Source organism: Astyanax mexicanus, chromosome 7 (assembly GCF_023375975.1).
Source record: "Astyanax mexicanus isolate ESR-SI-001 chromosome 7, AstMex3_surface, whole genome shotgun sequence".
In the NCBI taxonomy this organism is placed as follows: Eukaryota; Metazoa; Chordata; class Actinopteri; order Characiformes; family Acestrorhamphidae; genus Astyanax; species Astyanax mexicanus.
This window is the reverse complement of record NC_064414.1, coordinates 29,714,669-29,736,276: the sequence shown is the minus strand read 5'-3', so window position 1 is coordinate 29,736,276 and position 21,608 is coordinate 29,714,669. Positions and strand designations below refer to the sequence as shown.

The 21,608-nt window shown below is 38.6% G+C and overlaps 1 protein-coding gene across 4 annotated transcripts in view; it reads left to right on the top strand.

Annotated features, from left to right (window-relative positions):
- The window catches only part of dlg5a (discs, large homolog 5a (Drosophila)), an 81,347-nt gene that overhangs the window by 33,712 nt on the left and 26,027 nt on the right, over nt 1-21,608 (top strand). For 3 of the 4 annotated variants that reach the window (XR_007440083.1, XM_022684846.2, XM_022684848.2), the window contains exons 3-14: nt 385-547; nt 2,258-2,401; nt 4,824-5,007; nt 8,252-8,508; nt 9,601-9,913; nt 11,838-12,068; nt 14,009-14,193; nt 17,266-17,391; nt 17,988-18,120; nt 19,668-19,795; nt 19,897-20,072; nt 20,206-20,309. Coding sequence is in view for 3 of the 4 variants with exons in the window: in XM_022684846.2 (XP_022540567.2) it covers nt 385-547; nt 2,258-2,401; nt 4,824-5,007; nt 8,252-8,508; nt 9,601-9,913; nt 11,838-12,068; nt 14,009-14,193; nt 17,266-17,391; nt 17,988-18,120; nt 19,668-19,795; nt 19,897-20,072; nt 20,206-20,309 (2,144 nt within the window). In the remaining variant the exon portion in view is untranslated. The remainder of the gene's footprint in view (nt 1-384; nt 548-2,257; nt 2,402-4,823; nt 5,008-8,251; nt 8,509-9,600; nt 9,914-11,837; nt 12,069-14,008; nt 14,194-17,265; nt 17,392-17,987; nt 18,121-19,667; nt 19,796-19,896; nt 20,073-20,205; nt 20,310-21,608) is intronic. The other variant, XM_022684847.2, reaches the window with a different exon arrangement.

The following is a 21,608-nucleotide window of genomic DNA, read 5'->3' as shown; positions in this document are numbered from 1 at the left end:
GAGGGTACAAACAAACTAGAGTCTGTTTTAACCGAACCAAATGGTGCTGGTGCGAAAATGCCTTTACACACGATTGGGAACACATTGATGCATATAATCAGATTTAAGATATATAAAGGTGTTAATCCATTTAAAACAGTTGAAACTAACAAATCATACAATCAATAAATCAGTTCTTGAAGAAACAGTTAGTAAGTGTACTGATACTAAAACAGGTGTCTTTTACTTCTTTCTCTTCTTTCTAACAAATCTTATAAATGTTATGGCCATAATGGTTTTTGAAATAAAAGATTTTATTAATATACTTAAACTTCCTTAGTGTGTGGCTCTGTGGTAGTGCTGGGTGAACGTGCCTCTACCCCGGTGACGTGCTCACTGTTGCAGGTACCAAAGCCTCGTCACCTCCTCCTGCACTTAACGACAACCGGCCGGCCAGCGAGAACCTGGACACCATCCTGTTCCAGCTCAGACAGGTGACCAGAGAACGAGACGAGCTCCGAAAACGCCTTGCTCTCGCATCTCCGGGCACCACCTTCGATGACTGCAGGTACCCTCTACACACCTACTGATAGTGATGTGTAGTCTCTTATCTCCTGTTATTAAGTTATGAACACCTCAGAACAATGTGGTTTATTGTTTTGGGGAGGTTTAGGAATTAGCGCAGCATTGCTTGCTAGACGTGTGGATATTAACCTAGTTACTTGATGGTTATTAGTTACTGGGTGTTGGTTCAGCGTGTAAAATTATGCAGCATAGCACCCTCCTAAGATAAAGGAGATAGCATAACAAGTACATCATCTTTAATCTGCCTGAAAATAATAGAGATTTCTAAATAGAAAAGGTCATTTAGACTTCCTCATTGTTTCTTCTTTAAATACTTTTAGGCCCATTTTGAGTCTTTTTTTTCTAAACGTTTTGAATATTCATCCTAAAGTTAAGACTCCTTTAGTTAACATAGACCTAAATGTACAACATGAACATTTCTGTATTAAACAAAAAGAAGTCTGACAGCACTTAGCTTTTTGTTAACTGCACATTATCAAAGTAAATGGTTTCATCCATTGTAGTAAAGCATGAAAACTTTAAATGTGGCTGTTTTGTTCAGAGTTTAGAGATGTGAGACAGAACAAGTAGTGGTCCACCTGAGACCTGAATTTAAATCCATGCCACTTTTAGTTCACTGGGCATACACTGTTGGGAAGCAATAAGGGCACTTTTTTTAAATACATTTATTTCAAATTTTTATCCCATTTTCTCCATAATTTACAAGTCCAATTACCCAGTCCACTCACTAGGACTCACCTTTCACTAGTAACACCCAGCACCAGGAGGGTGAAGACTCTGATAAATGTGAAGTCAGCCACCACCTCTTTTTGAACTGCTGCTGATGCAGCATTGCTGAGTAGCATCACAGCGCAGCGACTCGGTTCTGATACATCAGCTCACAGACGCCTTGTGCTGAATGACATCACCCTTTGGAATGATGTGGGAAGAGAGCGCCATCTACCCACTCAGAGAGAGCAAGGCCAATTGTGCTCTCTCAGGGCTCTGGTAGCTGATGGCAAAGGTACATAAACAGGATTCGAACCAGTGATCTCCCGATCATAGTAGCAGCGCTTAAGACCACTGGACCACTTAGAGTAACACACGTTTTGATAACGGTTAATAATATTTTTAATAATATTGAAAAAAAATATTTAAAGAAAAAACATAACAGATAACTTTGATGTGTATTTTTTATTTTTTTTTTACTGTGTGGCCAAAGTATCGGATCGGGACTCGGTATTGACAGGTACTCAAAATCAAATGACTCATATTTGGGACATCCCGACTTTTTTGTACTGATTTTCTGACTTTTCTAGCTGTTTGATATTTGGGTATTTTTTTCATTTTGGTTTTATGCCAGGTTGTTTTATGCACGCAGTTTCAAAATGCACAGAAAGCCCACTTTTCTTCTCTTATAAGATTTGCTGTAAATGCATAAGCTGTGAATTGCTGTAAAATCTATTAAAAATATGGAAATGATCACACTTAATTATTCAATATATGATGCATCTAAACTTATATAGTTTTATAACAGTTTAACAACTTAATACATTTATGTGCAGTATTATTGTTTTTATAGTAAGCTTTAATTCTAGATTTTTTTGGGATGTCTGGATGCATAGAGGCCATCCCAGCTTCTTTCTTTTAATCACACAGTGAAATGCCCTTGATGATGGAACGAGACACTTATAATCACGTTTGTTTCTAACAGGCCAAATTCCAAAGCCGGTCACGATTATGAGAGGCTGAAGACGCAGTGCATGAAGGCCATGGTGGACCTCCAGTCTCTGCAGAACCAGCACACCAAGACCCTGAAGAGATGTGAGGAAGCAGTGAAGGAAGCCGACTTCTACCAGTGAGTGTCGTCTTCTCGCTGCGGGCCATGCGGTTGCTGGGAGTCTGTGGGATTATTTTCTGCAGAGCAGGAGGGAGGGGAGGGCAGGTTTCACTGCTCCGACACAGCGAGATGTGGGTGCTAAGAGCCATCTGCTCTGTTTGTAGAGGAGCTTTTAATTAAAGCTGGAATAGGCAGCAGTGTTATTACGGCTCAGTTAAATGGATGAAGACACAAGATGAATGGAAATGCTATTAATTTGCCTAATGCCTTTTGGGAATTCTCTCTCTCTTACTTGCACTTTTTTTTCTCCCAAAAATACACAGATTCTCATACGCATATTGTTACAGTGAGTCAGAGCAGGAGTCTCTAACAGTAGCAGAAAGTTTTTTTTTTGTATTATTTGCACAAAACTGAAGTACAGTATAAGCAGTTTCAGCCGTAAGCAGTATATGCATGTAGCTGCGTACTCTTTTTAAATATATTTTACTATAGTTATTATATGCTGTATCCTTTTATATATATACACTCTCTCCTCCAGGCAGCCATACACACAGATGTTGCAGCTACAGATATAATTCTAGTTATTATCTAGTCGTGTAAGGACACATGGCCTCCTGTCGACAAGTCTGCTTTGCTGGAATGTGCACACAGACACACACAGGGGAGGGATGGGGTAGAAGAGATGATGTATCAATTATTAATATATGCAGCCATGCAAATGGGGCATGCATTTATTTATATTGAAGTAGTCTGCTTTGAACAGCGGTGTATACTACATGTCCTAATGTTTTTGGACACCTATTCTAATATATAAATTCAGCAGCTTTTACTGATCCAAACACACACACTCACACACACACACACACATGGCTTGTCTAGTCTTTGTGGAGAAGCATTGCCAATGAAATCAGACTCTTTCAGGCAGAACATTTTGTACCATGTCAGATGTGGACTAGAGAGGTATAAATCAAAGACCCTCAGCATCGCGCAGTGGTGATCATCCAACATTCTGACCCAAGGAATGATAACCATACACTAGACGACTTCGAAAAGACTCTGAAAAGACTTTTAATAGACCAAAGTCTTACATCCTCTCACATATAAAGACAAGTCACAGCCTTTTTTTAATATATATATAATTTTATTTCTAATTTCTAATCCATTTTCTTTCCAATTTACTCGGCCAATTACCCAACTCACTTATTAGGACTCAATTCTGATACATCAGCTCACAGATGCCTTGTGCTGCGGACATCACCCTTTGGAATGATGTGGGAAGAGAGAGCGCCATCAACCCACCCAGAGAAAGCAAGGCCAATTGTGCTCTTTCAGGGCTCCAGCAGCTGATGGCAAGCTACATGATCAGGATTCGAACCAGCGATCTCCCGATCATAGTGGCAGCGTTACTCATAGACTATTTAGTCACAGACTAAGATCTTGCAAATACTGGAGATCTTGCAGGGTCACTATTTTGCAAGACTGCAACTAGATTCTTTCTGAGATTATTTTACTTTTATTTTATATATACTTTTATTATTATTACTTTACCACTCTTTAAAGGTTTGAGTAGGAAGATGCTAAAAGAGAGACACTCTTGCTCACTCCACAGCTCCTCCTTTTCTACACCATTGCCGGACTCTCATCTATGTCCAGTTTCACAACCGTTCCCGTGCTTGCCTTGCGGCTTCTCTTGGCTCTTCTATTGGTTGTTGACATCTTTAACATCACTATTTGCGTGAGCCAAGTCTCAAGACTTACGATAATATTATTTTATCTGAACCTTACACTGAAAAATTGAGATGAGGTGACCACAACTGGTTTCTAGCAAGACTCTCATGATTTTATCCCAACTCTGGAAATGTGTCTGCGACAGTGAAATCATTTAAAAAAATGATTTGAAAAAAGATTGGCATAATGCTTTTGTCACTAAAAGCAATCAAATGCTTACTAACACTAATTCCAAAATATAGTAGGACGGCTTTCCTGGTCAGTAGACATTCACTGAAAAAGCAGGATAAACTCTTGTTTTATTACTTTTGATTTCAGAAGAAAAAAGAAATCAGCAAGTGTCCCAATACTTTCATCCATATTATGACATTTATGAAAATTGGACTTTAGAGCATTTAGAACTTTTTTGTTTTCTGATCAGTTTAATGTAAAATTTTGATGCAATTGAAAAAAATAGGTCGAAATGTGAAAAAATAATGTGTAAATAATATATTTTCTTTTTTTTTATCTGTAGTACATTCTAGTACTGTTCAGAGTTATTTAATAATATACCTGTGTAATTCATTTCTTGGAACTTTTCATCTGAATCATGTGTTTATTTTAAAAGTAAAGACACTCCAGGTCAACTCAATTGTCTCTTTAGAGCCTCTTCCTGAGAAACAGCTCAGATCACATACCAAACGAAATAAAATTGTGTTTATTTCTGTCTCAGTATGCTACACAGCCGTCTCCTGAGTGACCAGTCTCAGCTGAAGGAGGAAGTGGAGGCGATGAGGAGAGATAATGCTCAGCTGGTGAGAGAGCACAACCATCTGAAACAGAGCTGTGAGGAGCTCAAGAGACTGCACTCAGAGGACCAGAAAGAAGTGGCCGACATGAGACTCCAGCAACAGCAGGTAGAAACTGCTACCAAAGTTCATTACACTACACTGACTATGCACTATACATAAAAAATGTACAGAAATGTACAGAAAAAGGAGTTTTTAATGGAAATAATATCTTCTGTGTTGTTTATATTCAGTCTGTATTTAAATACACTGTTTATGGGGATAATAATGAAGTCTTATAGGGGGGCATTTAAAAGAAGACATTCGAATATAAAATTAGCTAAAATTGGTAAATGTGGAAGGTTAAAATAAGATACATGAAAGCTGTGATTAAAAACCAGGGTTATTCCACCAAATATTGATTTCTGAACTCTTAAAACTTTATGAATATGAACTTGTTTTTCTTTGCATTATTTGAGGTCTGAAAGCTCTGCATCATTTTTGTTATTTAAGCTATTTTTTATATCTATAAAATATAAAATATCTATATAATATCTATAAATAGCAAAACCTTTCATTTAGAAACTGGTCTCTTAATTTTCTCCAGAGCTGTATCTTTCATAAATTGACATTTCCTTTGACCTTAAGGTGAAGATACAAGACTTTTAAATTAAAATCTAATCTTAATAATCTTAATCTTAAAAATGAAAGATTTATCTAATGCAATCTAATATCACATTCTTCAGATATTAAAGCCTTTTTATATTGGATTTCTTTAGAAGCATGAGATCATCTTATGTAACATTGCAGTCAGTTTTAGGCTTTTTTCTTTTCTTTTTTTTTCTTTTTTTAATTCAGTGTTACAATGTCTGTATTAAGCAGAATCCTTCCTGCTGCTGTCAGATATTGTAATGTGAAATAAGAGATTTTCAGATAACGCTGAACACGGGGAGGGGTTGTGATTATTTACGTCTTACCTTCGTCTCCTGTGGATTAACAAGAGAAAATTCATTGTGAGTGTGTGTAGTACATCTCAGACCAAATGTCCGTGAGCTCAGCTCAGATATGACCTCTCCACAGCTTTTCTGACTTTTCTCTCTCTGCATCCACCCACCCAGCCTGCAGCACAGTGAACAGACCTGTTCACCAGCCTTCTCACCTGACCTTGACATGCAGAGAATCATAAGCTGTTGAGCCTGGAGATTATTTGATCAGATATAACTGTGTCAACACGGACACGTCTCGCTACACCAGTCATATTGGGCTCCTGTCATAAGAACTCTTCTTCAATCCGCCCCCCTCTGCCAACTGCTGTCTGATTTATCAGACTTCCTCCCGCATTAAATCCCCGAAACATTTGCAGGCTGTCGGCGGGGTGTCTTTTGCAGAGGTCTTTATCCTGCAGTGAAGCAGTAACGGGAGATTCACGGTATCAGCAGTCGTGCGCAGAGCTGCTGCCTCGTGCCGTTTAAGTGACGACGTCTGCGGCAACAGCAACAGCAGCAGCAGAACTTTGGAACTGGACTAAAGGGGCTTTTGACCTGTCAGCAGTGCTTACACTGCCCTGCCTCCCTCAGGAGCCTCAGCACAAGCGTCAGTCACATTGAAAAGGGCAGACTGGAAGGGCATGAGCTGTTTGACTGATGGGAGCACTCTCCAAGACTCTTGCAGTTAGTCAATACCGCGAGCACGGATTACACGGCCTCAGGGAGAGTCTGAGCCAGATGTAGTGAATTGGAGCAAAAAGTGAGCGCTTAAGGTTGACCCGAGGAATGTAGTATGTGATGACTTCTTCTTGGTTAATCCCCTACAACCCTGACTTAATGAATCAGTGATCTAAAGCAGTGGTTCTCTAACTTTTCAGACCATGTACCATCTACAAGCCATTTCACAGGAGCACATGTACATCACACATGATTATTATGTGTAATCCACACACATTGTACTACTGCATCTCAAAAAATTAGAATATCATTGAAAAAGTTACTTTATTTCAGTAATTCAGTTGCTGCGAAGCATCAAGTGCAAAACGACCAGACTGAGAAACAGCTTCATTACGGAAGCTGTAAGACTTTTAAACTCCACCTAACAACACACTGCACTGACACACAAGGACAAAATACTGTTTACAAAAACTGTCACTTTACCCGCACTGAGACACTTTATCTTCTACTGCTCTAATTCCATATCATGCTGCTATAGCAAACTTGCACTCTGGACTTCATGTTGCTGCTACCTGTCTACTCTCCCTGTTTATTTGTATATTTATTTGTATATTATTTTGTATATTCTATTTTTACTGTATTCTTTTATTTTATCTATATATCTATTTTAATAACAGCTCTTGGGTGTAAACTGGATCGTGAGATCACAATTTCGTTCCACCTCATGTACCACATGTGATGCGAATGACAATAAAATCTCCTTGAATCCTTGAATCTTGAAAATCTGAAAGCTTTATAGTATTTAGATGTATATCACACAGAGTGATCTATTTTTTTCGTTTCTTTATTATATTGTTGATTATTATGGCTTACAGCCAATTAATAATAACCCAAAAACCAGTGTCTCAGAAAATTAGAAAATTACAGAAGACCACTTAATACTTTTGGCAGTGTGGGCAGTGTGCCAAGTTCTGCTGGAAAATGAAATCCACATCTCCATAAAAGTTGTCAGAGCAGAGCATTAAGTGCTGTAAGATTATCCGGGAAAACACTGCACTGACTTTGGACTTGATATAGAACACAGTGGATCAACACCAGCAGATGACATGTCTTTCCAAATCATCACTGACCATCAGTAAATTTTACATTTCATTTGGAAATCAAGGGACCAGAGTCTGGAGGAGGAGTGGAGAGACACTCAGACCACAATCAGTGATGACTTGCTGACATTTTTTATGGAGATACAGATTTTGTTTTCCAGCAGGACTTAGCACATTGATTCACAGTGTGCATGTTAAATATACTGTCATGTTAGATCATTGACTTCAAGTAAAGTTTGGTAATAAATGTCCTGTATTTTTTAAAATTGCAATATTTATTTCAAAATATTGTGAATATTGTGATTTTTAAAGGGTTTAAGGGGTTTAAAGATGAATAAATCTATGTTCAGCATTTTGCATTCACATCAAATGTCAGTTGCTATTAATTTGGAATAATCACACCTTTTTATCTTGTTTGGTCTTTCTCAGCATTAAATGAATGAACTGCATCACTCTAGTATGTTCTGGTGCTGTAAGGACTCTGTCCCTTTTTTGACCCAGGATTGCCCTCTGGTGTTTGCATTATGTAATTTATTTAGCATTTTGAAGCAGAATACATTTTTTACACTCATGTATATTTAAAGGATTTACTCTTGCTTTCCTGTCTAGGTTATTCGGGAGAACGGGTCGTCTGAGGTCCTGAAGCTGTACGACACGGCCATGGAGAAGCTGGAGGGGCTGAAGAAAGAATATGACGGCTTAAGCAAACGATACAGCGAGAAGGTAGCCAATCACAACACAGACATAAGTCGACTGGAGCAAGCGGAAGAGGAGAACCGACGGCTCCAGAAACAGATCGACACTTTGGTGAAGCAGAGAGACACAGCCATCCACTATCAACAACAGTACTCTGCCTCAATCCGGAGGTAAGAAAGAGGTGGTAACTGTAGGTGTACTTGCATATCTGTATATAGGCTTGTCACAAAACACATTTTTTGGACGATGTATTGTCAGAATTTATTGTGATTAATGAAATTATTGTCATTTTAAGACCATGCTATGCTGTAGATATGAAGACAGATAATAGAACAATGCAGTTACACCCTTTTAAATAATTAAAAACAAAACCTTTCTAAATTAAAAGTAAAACAAAAATAAAATAAAAACACAGTTTCCATTGCTAGTTAGCCAAGTTAACACAATGGACAATATTAAACCTAGCAAAAGTTCAAGTTCAATTTAAGTTATGTTCATAATATTGTACAATAAATTGAAAATGTGAGGATTGTGAAGGCCTACCTATACATAATCATAAGAAAGCCTACAATAATAAAAGTGTATAACATAGATGTTAAATATTGTTTTTTTACATCAAAACCAAAGAGTAAAAAATTCAGTGTTTTAATTTTAGGACCAATAGTGACCTTTTATAAGTTTTATAGTAGTTTTTATATGATCATCACCTAGGGGTTTGCTATATCATATTGTACGCAATAATATCGCCAACATTTATAATGTGATATTATACCCTGAAATATCGGGCCAGATCACCCTCTCCTAATTATCAAATCAGGGTACTACTTTTTGCTGTTTTTGCGGAAAGGAAAATTTACACTGTTCTAATTTCCCATGATATATCCACTGGAGATAGAATATATCTGTCCAGTATAATTTATTTTGCTTTAATCCTGGATATATGGAGATATATGGAGTGCCTTACTATTAGTTTGACAACATTCTGGATCATTGACTTCTTGAATTCTTGTATTTTTTGATATCTCAGTTAGGGTGTGATATATAATATCGTATGCAATAATAAAATGTAATTTGCATTTTGTTGCAGTAGTGTATTTTGGAAGAAAAAATTGAGTATCGTTATCACAAAAATACCATGAAATATCGATCTAATATTTTAGGTCCATATCGCCCACCCATATCATCACCATGCATCTTATTAGCATTAGCACACAGTTTGTTCCAGAATGACCGCTGACCACTGTTTTGCCGTCATGTATCAGGTTTGACTCCGTGCAGCAGGAGCTGAACAAAGCTTCAGCTCAGAACAAGGAGCTTCAGAGAGAGATGGAGAGGCTGCAGTCAGAGGTTACACGTTACAAGAACTTCCAGCTGAAGGCGGTGAAGGACGCTGAGAAGTACAAGGAGGAGCGGGACTCTGTGTTTAACGAGTACAGGCTGATCATGAGCGAGAGGGACCAGGTCATCAAGGAGGTGGACAAGCTGCAGACGGGGCTGGAAGCGGCTGAGGCTCGCCTCAAAAACACGTCGTCAGAGAGGATGGTGGCCAGCGAGGAGCTGGAAGCACTCAGACAGGTAACAGTAGGGTATTTTATGAAGATGGCTTGAGAATATGGAGGAGGTAATTCAAACCATGATCCTTACAGGTCTTCTTGTTTTGTATTGCACAGTGTAGTGTGGTGTTTCTTTTTTCAAGAAAATCTTAGTGGTATTTATTGGTAGTATGAAAACACAATGATGGTATACAATCCTTTATACAATCCTTAATTTACAGTAAGATTATGATGATTTCCAGTAGGGCTGCACTGATGTTGGAATTCTGGGCCGCTGCCAGGATCTAATATTACAGATATCAGATATACATATCTGCTGATGCCGATATACACATAACTTTAATTTTAAAGGTGTCATTTTGCTAGAAAACATTTTATTGAAATTATTGAAATGCTATAGGTCACTCCGCCATGCACGTGCATGCTGCACATTTTCATCTATCCTCATTGTCTGCATTAAACAAAAAAAGAAAATAGACAGAAAAACAAGTGAATATGCAAAAGCCCTCAGACTGACATCAACCTATAATTTAGGATTTGTGGCCTTGCCTACCTCGGCTTTGACCACCCACTGCGGAGGCCTGAAAGGAGTTTCACAGTACTGTTAGCCAATCAGAGGCGATATGTTTGCATGTCATGAATATTCTTGAGTAAGAGCCTAAATCCTGTTGTTCTTCTCCATGAGAACGAAGCACTTTTTCACAAAAAATGGAAAAAAAGAATGCATTGATACTAGAGACCACAAAATGAATGAAAAACTACGAAATGAGACCTTTAAATCTGATACAAACAAAGGAAAGTAGGAGGGGTGCAGGAAAAAATCGATTCTCATTTTCACAAAATCGAATTGTTTTGCGGGTGCAACTACTGTCGTGCGGAGCTTTTTAACTGTCACGTGGAGCTTTTTAACTGTACCGTGGAGCTCAGGTTATGTCGCACAGAGCTTTTTAACTGTACAGCGGAGCTCAGCTACTGTGGTGTGGCGTTTTTTAACTGTACTGCGGAGCTCAGCTTCTGTCTCGCGGAGCTCACCTACTGTCCGGCGGAGCTCTTTAACTGTCCTGCGGGGCTCTTTAACTGTTAAAGAGCCCCGCAGGACAGTAGATGAACTTCGCGAGAAAAAGCTGTGTTTGTTGTTGCGCCGCTAAAGTATCCAAGTAATCAGATCGTGAGTTGAATTGATTCTGAATCGAATTGTGGGATTCCCAAAGATTCACAGCCCTAGTAGTAAGTAGTTTAGCCAGTAGTTGGCCAATTGTTGTAGTTCAGCCAGCATCAGCAGGAATTAAAACAAGACTTCTCAAAATGGGTCATAACAGAAGACTGGTAAAACAAAAACTAGTATTTTAAAGATCAATAAAACTAGTCTTACATTATTCAAAAAATACACCCACACATTTTGTAATAATGCTCTATGGATTGGTTGCTTAGTGGCTTTAAACAAATAAAATGTAAGATGTTGGAGTGACCCAGTGAAAGTCTTGTCTAGATTGGAAACCTGTTGCTGTGCTCTGTCAAAACACAGGAGATTTAGGCTTATTATTGTGTATTCTGCCCTTTTCTCCCATTTTCAGGGTGAAAAATGTCCTGATATTTAGACATTAATGTAAAAATAATCATTTGGAAGGAAAGTAATGGTGACAAAGATTAATAAATGTATCATACAATCAGCAGTGAGTAGTAAAAACACCAGCTATGAGATGTTGCAAATATTTTATTTTCTATATGTGTTATGATATGGCACATCGTATATGGCTTTTTTTTGTGTGGAGCACATAAAATCATTGGTGCCAAAACAGCAAAGTTACTGTTCCACAGCACTGTAAGTTCTCATATAAGTTGGCAGGTCCATCAGTAAGATAACAGAGTGGTGTATGTGTGTGTGTGTATTCATCATATAAATAATGGCATTATATGGTGTTTGCTGACAGTATTGTGCTTTGCAGGAGCTTAATTCATCGCTGGTGGATCGAGACCGAGCCATCTGTGAGCGGAACGAGCTGCTGGAGAAATACTGCCATGAAGTGAAGGACAAAGCGGAGGCGCAGAAAGAGCTGAGTCAGGCCTGTAAAGACATCGAAACTGTGCGCGAGGAGCGAGACGTGGCCAGGAAAGAGAGAACTGAAGCCATCATCCAGAGGGACCAGCTACTGCGCGAGTACTACCAAGCCAGACAGGTACTCCAGAGTAGGCCTGAACTGAGTTTAATGAAAACTGTCGTTGTTTTGCTTCCTAAAGCTTATTTGCAGGGTTATTTCTCATGGCTGAATGCCTCCAAACTTTGATGCACTGATAAGTACCTCCTTAATATCATGGTTTCCAAATTAGGAGGCTCTTACTGAAGATCACATATCTTACAGAGTCAGTCTGAGTGTAATTCCTAATGTCTTTTGGAGCCTTTGGGGTCTGATGGCTTTTCATTATTTTTGGCGTTTATATGGAAGTGCTCTGTGTAATAATTCAGAAGGGGGAAACGAGGGCGACAGAGCTAATGTATTTTACCGTCAGCGGTGATGAAGAGACAGCTCTGTTTCTCTTTCTGTCTGTAGCTCCTGTTGGATTAAACTTTTAGCAGATCTCCTTCTGTCTCCCACCAGACAGACGGGCCTTGTACTTTCAGTGATGCCTTTTCCAGATATTTCTGAATAATGCACATTTAAATTGCTTAACTTTGCACTCAATTTACTTTGCCGTGGAAAACCTTGTTTTAAGTTTTTTTGAGCCAGAATTTTGAATTGCATTTTGCTTTTCATAGTTTTTCAGTAAAATTTTAACATTGTATCTGTTATAACCAGGGTCATGTTAACTATTTTTCATGTTATTTTTCCCCACAAATGATGGTGATAAATTATATTATTGTCATTTTAGGACCAATTAATGTTGTTGTTATAATGACATCATTTTAAAGAGCAATGGACTTTTAATTATTAAGAAAATTTCATCAAGGTACTGGCTAATTGAGGTAAATAATTTTTTTCTCATTAAGTAAACAGGATAGGTAATATTTAGGTGGGCAAACATGATTGAGGTTATGTCCATATATTGTACATTAAATCAGCAACGTACTGTATTTTTCGCACTATAAGGCGCACCGTATTATAAGGCGCGCTATCAATGAACGTCTATTTTCTGGTCAATTTTCATACATAAGGCGTACCGGATTATAAGTCGCATTTTAGAAGCCACTGTAAGGAACTTCTAATTCAGCTGATCTCGTCGATGGGTGGTGGTGGGGCGGTATGGATGTGAATCTACACAGATTTCTCTTTTGAAAACTGTTTTTTTGTGTGAATTAAGCGCTTTTGTTTATTTACAGTAAGCTTAGATTCCCGAATTTCTGCAGCATTAAGGCTAAAGCATTAGCTTTAGCGGCTAACCTCTCCAGCACTGCTAGCCGGGGTTAGGAGCAGACTGGTCGATAATACTCCCTTCTGAATGGGGAAATGGAGAGCGTGGTTGGCAGGTAATGCTAATGCTCCTCTAGCAGTGCTAGCCGGGGATTAAAAGGTGCACTCTTGATTTTAAAGGATTTTAAGTGCACCTTATAGAGTAATTATTATGAAAGAAATTAATATTTTCTTTGTAAGGTCTCTCATTTTCTTCTTTGGTCTTTTCTAAATGGCCTACCATCTATTAATTTTAAAAGTATAAGTTCCATTTTAAGGGGTTCTTCATTTTTTAAACTAGAGTAATATTTTCTTTTCAAAAAACCCTTTTATAAAAGTTATTTATGGGTTCTTCCGGTTTCAAATTGAAGAACCCCTAAAAGTTCTTAAGAAGCTTCTACTTTAACAGCATGTAAACATTTATAAGCAAACACAATAAACACCTCAAAATTTGATGTTAACCCTGGCATTATTTTAATAGCAAATGTATTATACTGACAGAAACCAGAGATCATTTGCTGCTCAGCTCCACCAGAGGGCTCTGTTACTATTGTGAATAGATGGATCCACTCCTCAGTGTTTGGGCTGATTTATAGATCTAGGAAAACAGTAGCACTGGTCAGAGGAGAAACCTCAAAACAAATATGTACTTCATTTGCATGCTGTTTTGTATGATGGTATTAGCTTCTGTTTCCTGCTAATAGCAAGTGTTTGTGATTGACTCCGAACAGAAACAAGACTCGGCCACTATGGACATGGAGCGTGCCAATAAGGAGATCGAGGTGTTGAGGAAACAGTGTGAGGCCATGTCTCAGGAACTGAAGGATGCTGTTCAGGAGGCTGAGGTTGCAAAGTGCCGCAGGGACTGGGCCTTTCAGGAGAGAGACAAGATCGTGGCTGAGAGAGAGAGCATCCGGTACAACCCCATCCTGAATAGTCATTAGTCCCACAATTTAATGATGGATTTACTCAAGGCAAACTCATATATCTCTTGTATAGGATTACCATTGTATATACTCCTCTTATTTGTAATGAAGAGTCAAAAATGTTTAATTGATAAAAAAGTAAAGTTTTAACTGCTGTTAAACATGGGTGGGTCATTTTATATATATATAATAAATCTAAAGTCCTATCCGGAGGAGATTAGTTTCTCAGGGGGTCCTGAGGGTAATATTATCTTTTATGGGGGGTCCTCTGTGAATTTATTCCCGTCTGGAACGACCATGTATGTGTTTTTCTCAGATGTCCTCTGAAAAAATTACAGGCTGAATTACCTACTGTTTTTCACTGAACTCTGTGGTCCTCCGGTAATTTTAGTCCCGTCGGGACGCACATCTCTGAGTTTCTTCACCTCGCATTTAATAAAGTAGCTATTTGTCCACTGACACGCACAGTAATTACACTTTGGGCGTGCGATTCTGCGGAGATCCGCACAAACACAACAGCGGGTGGAAATGGAGGAGCTACTGAACGTGATGTCATGTGACTGAGAAAGCCAAAAAACTCACTGGTCCTACTGTTTTTTCAGTTGCAGTCCAGATGCAAAAGTTTTATCACTGAGTAGAAGTGTAAAATGTTTTTCACAGACGTCTCTATGAGAAACTAATCTCATCTGGATAGAGCTTAAGAATTTAATGAAGCCATAATTAAAGATAATTAAAATTGGTGTGCCAAACGTCACTGGATAGGAACTAGTACCGTATTTTTCGGGCTATAAGGCGCACTTAAAATACTTATTTTTTCCCAAAAATCGTCATTGCGCCTTATAATGCAGTGCGCCTTGTGTATGGATTTTCCTTGTGTTTACTGACCTCGATTTTTATGTGGTACACGGCGCTCTGTTGTGCAGAATTCCTCACCCACGCCAGAAAAAGATCCCCCTCTTGGGCTAGCGAGCAGTTACCTTTGACTGCCGTACTGCCTCTCGGCTGTGGTTCAGGGTAGCTAGTTTCCACTGTAGCTCCGTGGCCAGAACAAGGTGCCGGTAAACTTTCCTTTCCACCCGTTCTGGGGTAATAGCACAAACCGTTTCTTTTTAGCGCCCACTTCTAAGTAAAGTTAACCTCTTAACACGCGCTGGCCCACCGGCGGGCCAGAAATATTTAATATTTCATAACTGGCTGTGTTTCTGAATAGTTATGAACAGTTACAGGTTCAATATAGACATCCAATATACCATTTTAAAGCTTAGAATCTCTGCTTTTGAGCTATTTAGCCTATTTAGCGGAATATCCTTTCAGAAAATAAACATTTAGGGCGAAATATGCCTTGGTTATGATTTTAATAATTCATAACTCTCATATTTGCGTTTATCGTTCGTCCATATTTCATCGAATGCGGTCATGTCATACACCATTCGAACCGTCTGGCTCTCCGGATTCCAGAACTGTGCTTTTACTGTAGGATGTATGTTTCATGAATTAGAGCTGCGTCAGAGCGCATGTTTCCAGTAATAAAAGGCTCTCCTTTTGTCCTGGGGTAACCTCCGGTCACTGCCGCCACCCCCCGAACACACACCCGCGCTCAGCCACAGGTCCTACCTTCAAAACGCGTCCAGACTAAAGAGAATCCATCAATCCAGTCTCCTGTAATCCACAGTTATATCCAAACAGCGCTGGAAATCACTTCATCCAGAAATGAAACTTATCCAATCTTTATCTCTGTTTTAAAACCGTTTTATTCACCGAATTCGGCACAACACGCTATTATAGTCAGAAGCCTCGCGGAGTAATGCGGTACTTGCTGTGCTTCAACATAATATTATGGTCTGTCGGAGCGTTGCGGCTACCGTTGTCAGGAGCCTCGCGGAGTAATACGTACTTGCTGTGCTTCAACATAATATTATGGTCTGTCGGAGCGTTGCGGCTACCGTTGTCAGGAGCGTCGCAGAGTAATACATACTTGCTGTGCTTCAACATAATATTATGGTCTGTCGGAGCGTTGCGGCTACCGTTGTCAGGAGCGTCGCGGAGTAATACGTACTTGCTGTGCTTGTTGATTTCTTGCTCAGAGATGTTGTTATTTTTCACAGATATTGTGAAGGATTTATTGCTCAGAGTTATTGTTACTGATATAAATAAAGTTTCATTTAGTGCGCCTTATAATCCAGTGCGCCTTGTGTATGGACTAACACTAAAAATAGACCGTTCACTCATCGTGCGCCTTATAATACGGTGCGCCTTATAGTCCGAAAAATACGGTATATAGCAAATAGTAATGTCTCATGAAAGGTAAAGAATGCTGCAATAAAGAGTGACATGAAAAGGTTTTTGCCCCCTACAGATTTCCAATGTTTTTGATTTTTGGCATATTGATATTTTTGTAATTATCAAACAAGATTTAATAACGGACAAAGATAACCTGAGTAAATAAAAAAAAAACGTTTTTTTAAATGATTTTTTTTCTTCCGTAAATAAATAAAATTATCTAAACAAATCTAGCTCTGTATAAAAAAGTGTTTGCCCTCTAAACCTAATACCTTGATTACATCACCCTTAGTGGCAACAAATGCAATCAAGCTTTACCAGTAACTGAAGATGAGTCTTTTACATCTGTTTTTTTTTCTAATGTATGTGGATATGATTTCTCCTAGACTCACTCCCAGGGCATTGGCAGAGCCAGATGCTTCCAGTCACAATCATTACTGTCCACTGTGGGTTGTATTGCGTGGGTTGTATTGCTGGTCCACGTGACACTGTGGATTGAGGAATGTTAAATTTCTTTGAAAAAGAAATGCCCCATCCACTCAGCCTCAGTTTATCTCGTTGCTTTGCTGTAAGCACACTGACCAGTGCTTACGTTACTAGCAAGATAACACCTCACAAGTTATAGAAGTGTAGTCATTCCCAAGCCTTTCCCTGAGGCAACACATGTTGTTATCTCATATCTTACCTTTGGCAAGTCAGTGCATGCTTTAATTCATTGGTATTGTTTTCTAGCGGATCTTCTTGTAAGATCTTTTTTTCACTGGTGTTTTTCTGTATTGCAGGACTCTATGCGATAACCTGCGGAGAGAAAGGGACCGTGCAGTCAGCGACCTGGCTGATGCTCTGCGTAACCTGGATGACATGAGAAAACAGAAGAATGATGCTACTCGGGAGCTGAAGGAGCTAAAGTGAGTTTTTTTTTTTTCTTGTCTTTTTAGCTATTTTCTTTTATTCTATAATAATAACTTTCCTTTTTCTTCCTCTCCCTGATGCACACACTCGTGAAACCCACACTCCTGAAATAGACTTGTGCTCTTGGCCACTGCTTTGTAGCCTCAAGCTCCCTCTAGTGGCTAGATAATGCATGCCAGCTCTTCAAGGCCTCTCTGCCTCTCTTAAAAAAACTTTAAAGACTTTTGAAGAGTTTTTAAAGTCAGAGAAGCCCTCCAGGCTTTTACTCTCACAGAGCCCATGTATCTTAGTGGCAGTTTGGCAGTATTCCCTTACTACTTGATCCTGTTCTTTTCACCTACTTTGGAGGTGCGACCTTGATGCTGCTTTTATCACTTTCCTTGTTGGAATCAGTTTATTCCCCAGGCTTCTTACAGAACACAAACCATCCACATCCAAAATAATCCGGGTTGTTCAGGGGTATGGGTTTCTACCCGGGCCTTTTTTCTCTCTCTCTGGGGGCAGCTGGGAGGAAATGAGCTGAATGAAGTGTGTCACTATGTCTGCTCAGAGGTGAGATGTGTCTGCTTGTTGTGTTGTGTGGGGGCTGCAGGGAGAAGATGGAGAGCCAGCTGGAGAAGGAGGCACGGTTCTGCCAGCTGATGGCACACAGCTCGCATGATTCAGCTATAGACACCGACTCGCTGGAGTGGGAGACTGAGGTGGTGGAGTTTGAGAAGGACAGGGTGAGTCTCACACTTGTAGTGCTTGTGTAAATAAAAGGTGGAGTGTGGCACTTAATAGTGTAATAATGTCCCAATAATGTTATTGTCCCAGAAATGTAAATTAATTTTATTAGTCAGGTTGTAAGCAGTGCTGCTAGTGCTGCTGATAACTGCACTGCTGCTAACTGTGCTGCTAATAACTATGCTGATGAAAATATTGGAAATCTAAGCTTACCATAAAGAAACAGACCACTTTACTCACACAAACAATTGTCAGGAGAGAGAAATCTGTGCAGATTAACATCCAGTTTTTAAAATAGTTTTTAAGAATTACAGTTTTGTTCTTAGAAGGGAAACATGACGAGACACTTGTTCCTTACTATTGTTGCTTAAAATGTGCCTTTTAATCCGGTGTGCCTTATGTATGAAAATAGACCAGAAAATAAATGTTCATTGATAGTGCACCTTTTAATCAGGTGCGCCTTATTGTCAATAAAATACAGTAATATATTCAGTTTTTTGTATTCAGTTGTTTAAGAAAAATAAACAAATAAAAAACCCTCCCACTAGGGGTGGGCGAAATGGCTCTAAAATAATATCACGATATTTCAGGGTATTTTTGCGATAACGATATACTTGGCGATATATAAAAACTAAAATAATTCATTCATTTTAGGAATGTAGTATAATAGTATAAGAGAATAATCATAATGTGGCAAAATAAATAATATAGCATAAAATAATATAATGCAGCAAATAATATTGCAGAATATTTAGTGCATGCATATAAACTACAAACTAAAACAATTATACAATAAATAAACCTAAAGCTTCACAGTAAATAATAGACTACTTTTAAGACAGAACAGCCCTATTATCACGATATGGATTTTTAATATCATGATATTTCTGTGTTACGATATATTGTATACGATATAATATTGCCCACCCCTACCTCCCACTCCCTTCTGCACCTCTGGTCTTTCCATTTGAGTCGTCTTGCTAACAAAGTTGTAATAGCTATCACATGTTTTGCTGATTTACCTATGCAAATATTATGATATCCTAAGATGTAACCCCAAACATGGCCTCATGTTAAAGTTTGGATAATAGTTTTTAAAACAGATTTTATAGACAAGATCAATATCCCGCAAACATTTTTTTTAACCTTTACTTTAGACCAATGTAAATGGTGAACAACCTACCTGCATTACAGTATGTCTCAAGCATATTGACCAAGAGTGAATTCTGTTCATGGCTTCTTCCCATATTTTTCCAGATATTTGTATATTTAACATTTCTTTGCTCTTGTCTTGACAACATTAAAAGCTACATAATATTGCAATCCTTTCTTTATAATACACTGTATTTACATTTTGGGGATGGGGTTTATTTGGCAACAGTCATAATGTACCAGTAGAACCATTAAAAAAGTACACTTTCATTAATTTCGTACAACTAACAGTTATTTTCTCATTGACCACTTTTAAGTAGTACTTTGCACTGCATTAGTTCGATGCTTTATAACCCCTTAAACATCGATCTTCCCTTTTTCCCTCTCTGAGCAGGAGGATATGGATTTGAAGGCATTGGGGTTTGACATTGCAGAAGGGGTAAATGATCCATATTTACCAGGGGACTGTGGAATTTTCGTGACCAGAGTGGACAAAGGAAGTATTGCAGACGGAAGATTGAGGTAATTTAGGATATTGAGTGTTTTTTCTCGATAATGGCTGGTGAATGATCATTTCACTGCCCATGGCTTTGGCCTAAGCAGCTGTGCTTTTCTCTGTGCAGAGTGAATGACTGGCTGCTGAAGATAAATGACATGGACCTAACAAACAAAGACAGGAAGCAGGTCGTCAAAGCTGTGCTTAATGGAGGAGGTGTAATCAATATGGTGGTGCGCAGGAGAAAGTCTTTAGGTGGAAGACTGGTTACTCCTGTCCACATTAATCTCATTGGACACAAAGGTATCTATTCTCTCCATTTCCCGTGCTGATGAAGCTTGGGAGGGGGGGTACTGAACGAGGCTGATTATTCACTGCTGCTTTCAGTGCCCCATCAGTAACTGCTCGCAAATGTTGTGGATGGTGTGTCTTTCAGACAGCGGCATTGGGCTGGAGGGTGGAGTTTATGTGACGGCTCTAGCAGCTGGCAGTCCGGCTGCAAGAGAGGGCTCCCTCGCCATTGGAGATCGCCTCATAGCTGTAAGTCTCCAAGCATTCATATAGCATTTTAAATAGTGGTGTTAATCGATGTAAAACTTTAAAAATGATTAATCACTATAATATTCTGTGATTAACTGTGATTAATAGTTTTCCTTAAGACACAGGTTTTTAGAGCTTTTTAAAAATTTAATGTAACTGGAGGACCCTTAAAGTGTCCAGTGTATTTTTTTTATTCATTTCCTTTTGTTGTTTTTCATGTTAAGTGTAATAGAACTCAGTTTCCCAGAATCCTTTTTCTGTTTTCGTACCTTTTATCTGTTTTATGTTTCCTGTTCAGTGCGAAAAAAATGGGATGCTGGTGCTGGTGCCAAGTTCCCAAATGGTTCTATGCTTTTCCATAGGAAAATCACAGGCTCTCATCCAGGAAATTCGGTGCCGTTTTGGCCCCGCAATCTTTCTGGTCTGGAACCTGTGAAGCTGTAACTGTTTTAGGCAGATCATGGATGGATGGATGGATGGATGCACGGATGGACAGATAGACACTTACTTTATTGATATTCAAGGGGAAATTCTAGATTCTATCATGGTGGAAGTTGGGGTCAAACTCTGTGGCATAATTAATTGCACTTAAAAAAATAAAATAAAATGTATTTCTGGTTTCAAGTTGATAGCACACATTAACACTTTAATGTTGACAGCCCTTATTTTAATTGCATTTTCAAAATGACAGAAGAAATCGGAGCAGTATTTTTATTTTTATTTTATAACTTACCAACATCACACACATAAAGAATAAAAAATAAATGATATAATAAGGGAACAAAATGTTCAGAATTGTTACACTTCAGCAATGTTCACGTCTTTTGTGATGTTCCTCTTTAGGCTTCTTCAGTTTGCAGGCTAGCAATATTTACATCATACCAAGGTACAAGTCAATTCATTATCAGTCATCAAATTTAGTTTCCACCTTAAAAAAAAAAAATCGGCAAAACCTCCCAAATCTCTCTAAATTTCTTCAATCTATCCTTAATAAAATAGGTTATTTTTTCCATAGTGAGATTTGAAGTTATTCCTCTTACCTCTTATCACTGTGGTAGACCAGGGTCTTCCTCTCTTTTTCTAGATTGTGCTATTACTCGTTGGGCTTTAATGAGACATAAGACAGCCCTACATTTAAAATAAATTAAAGCATAAATGAAAAAAATAAAATAAAGGATTTTGGGGATAAACACAGAGAGCATGTAGAAGAGTAATTTTAAAGCAGATTAACTGGTGTGTGAAATTCTGTGTCTGTCTTTAAGTATATTGTTTTGTTAATTCTGTAATTTATAAAATAAT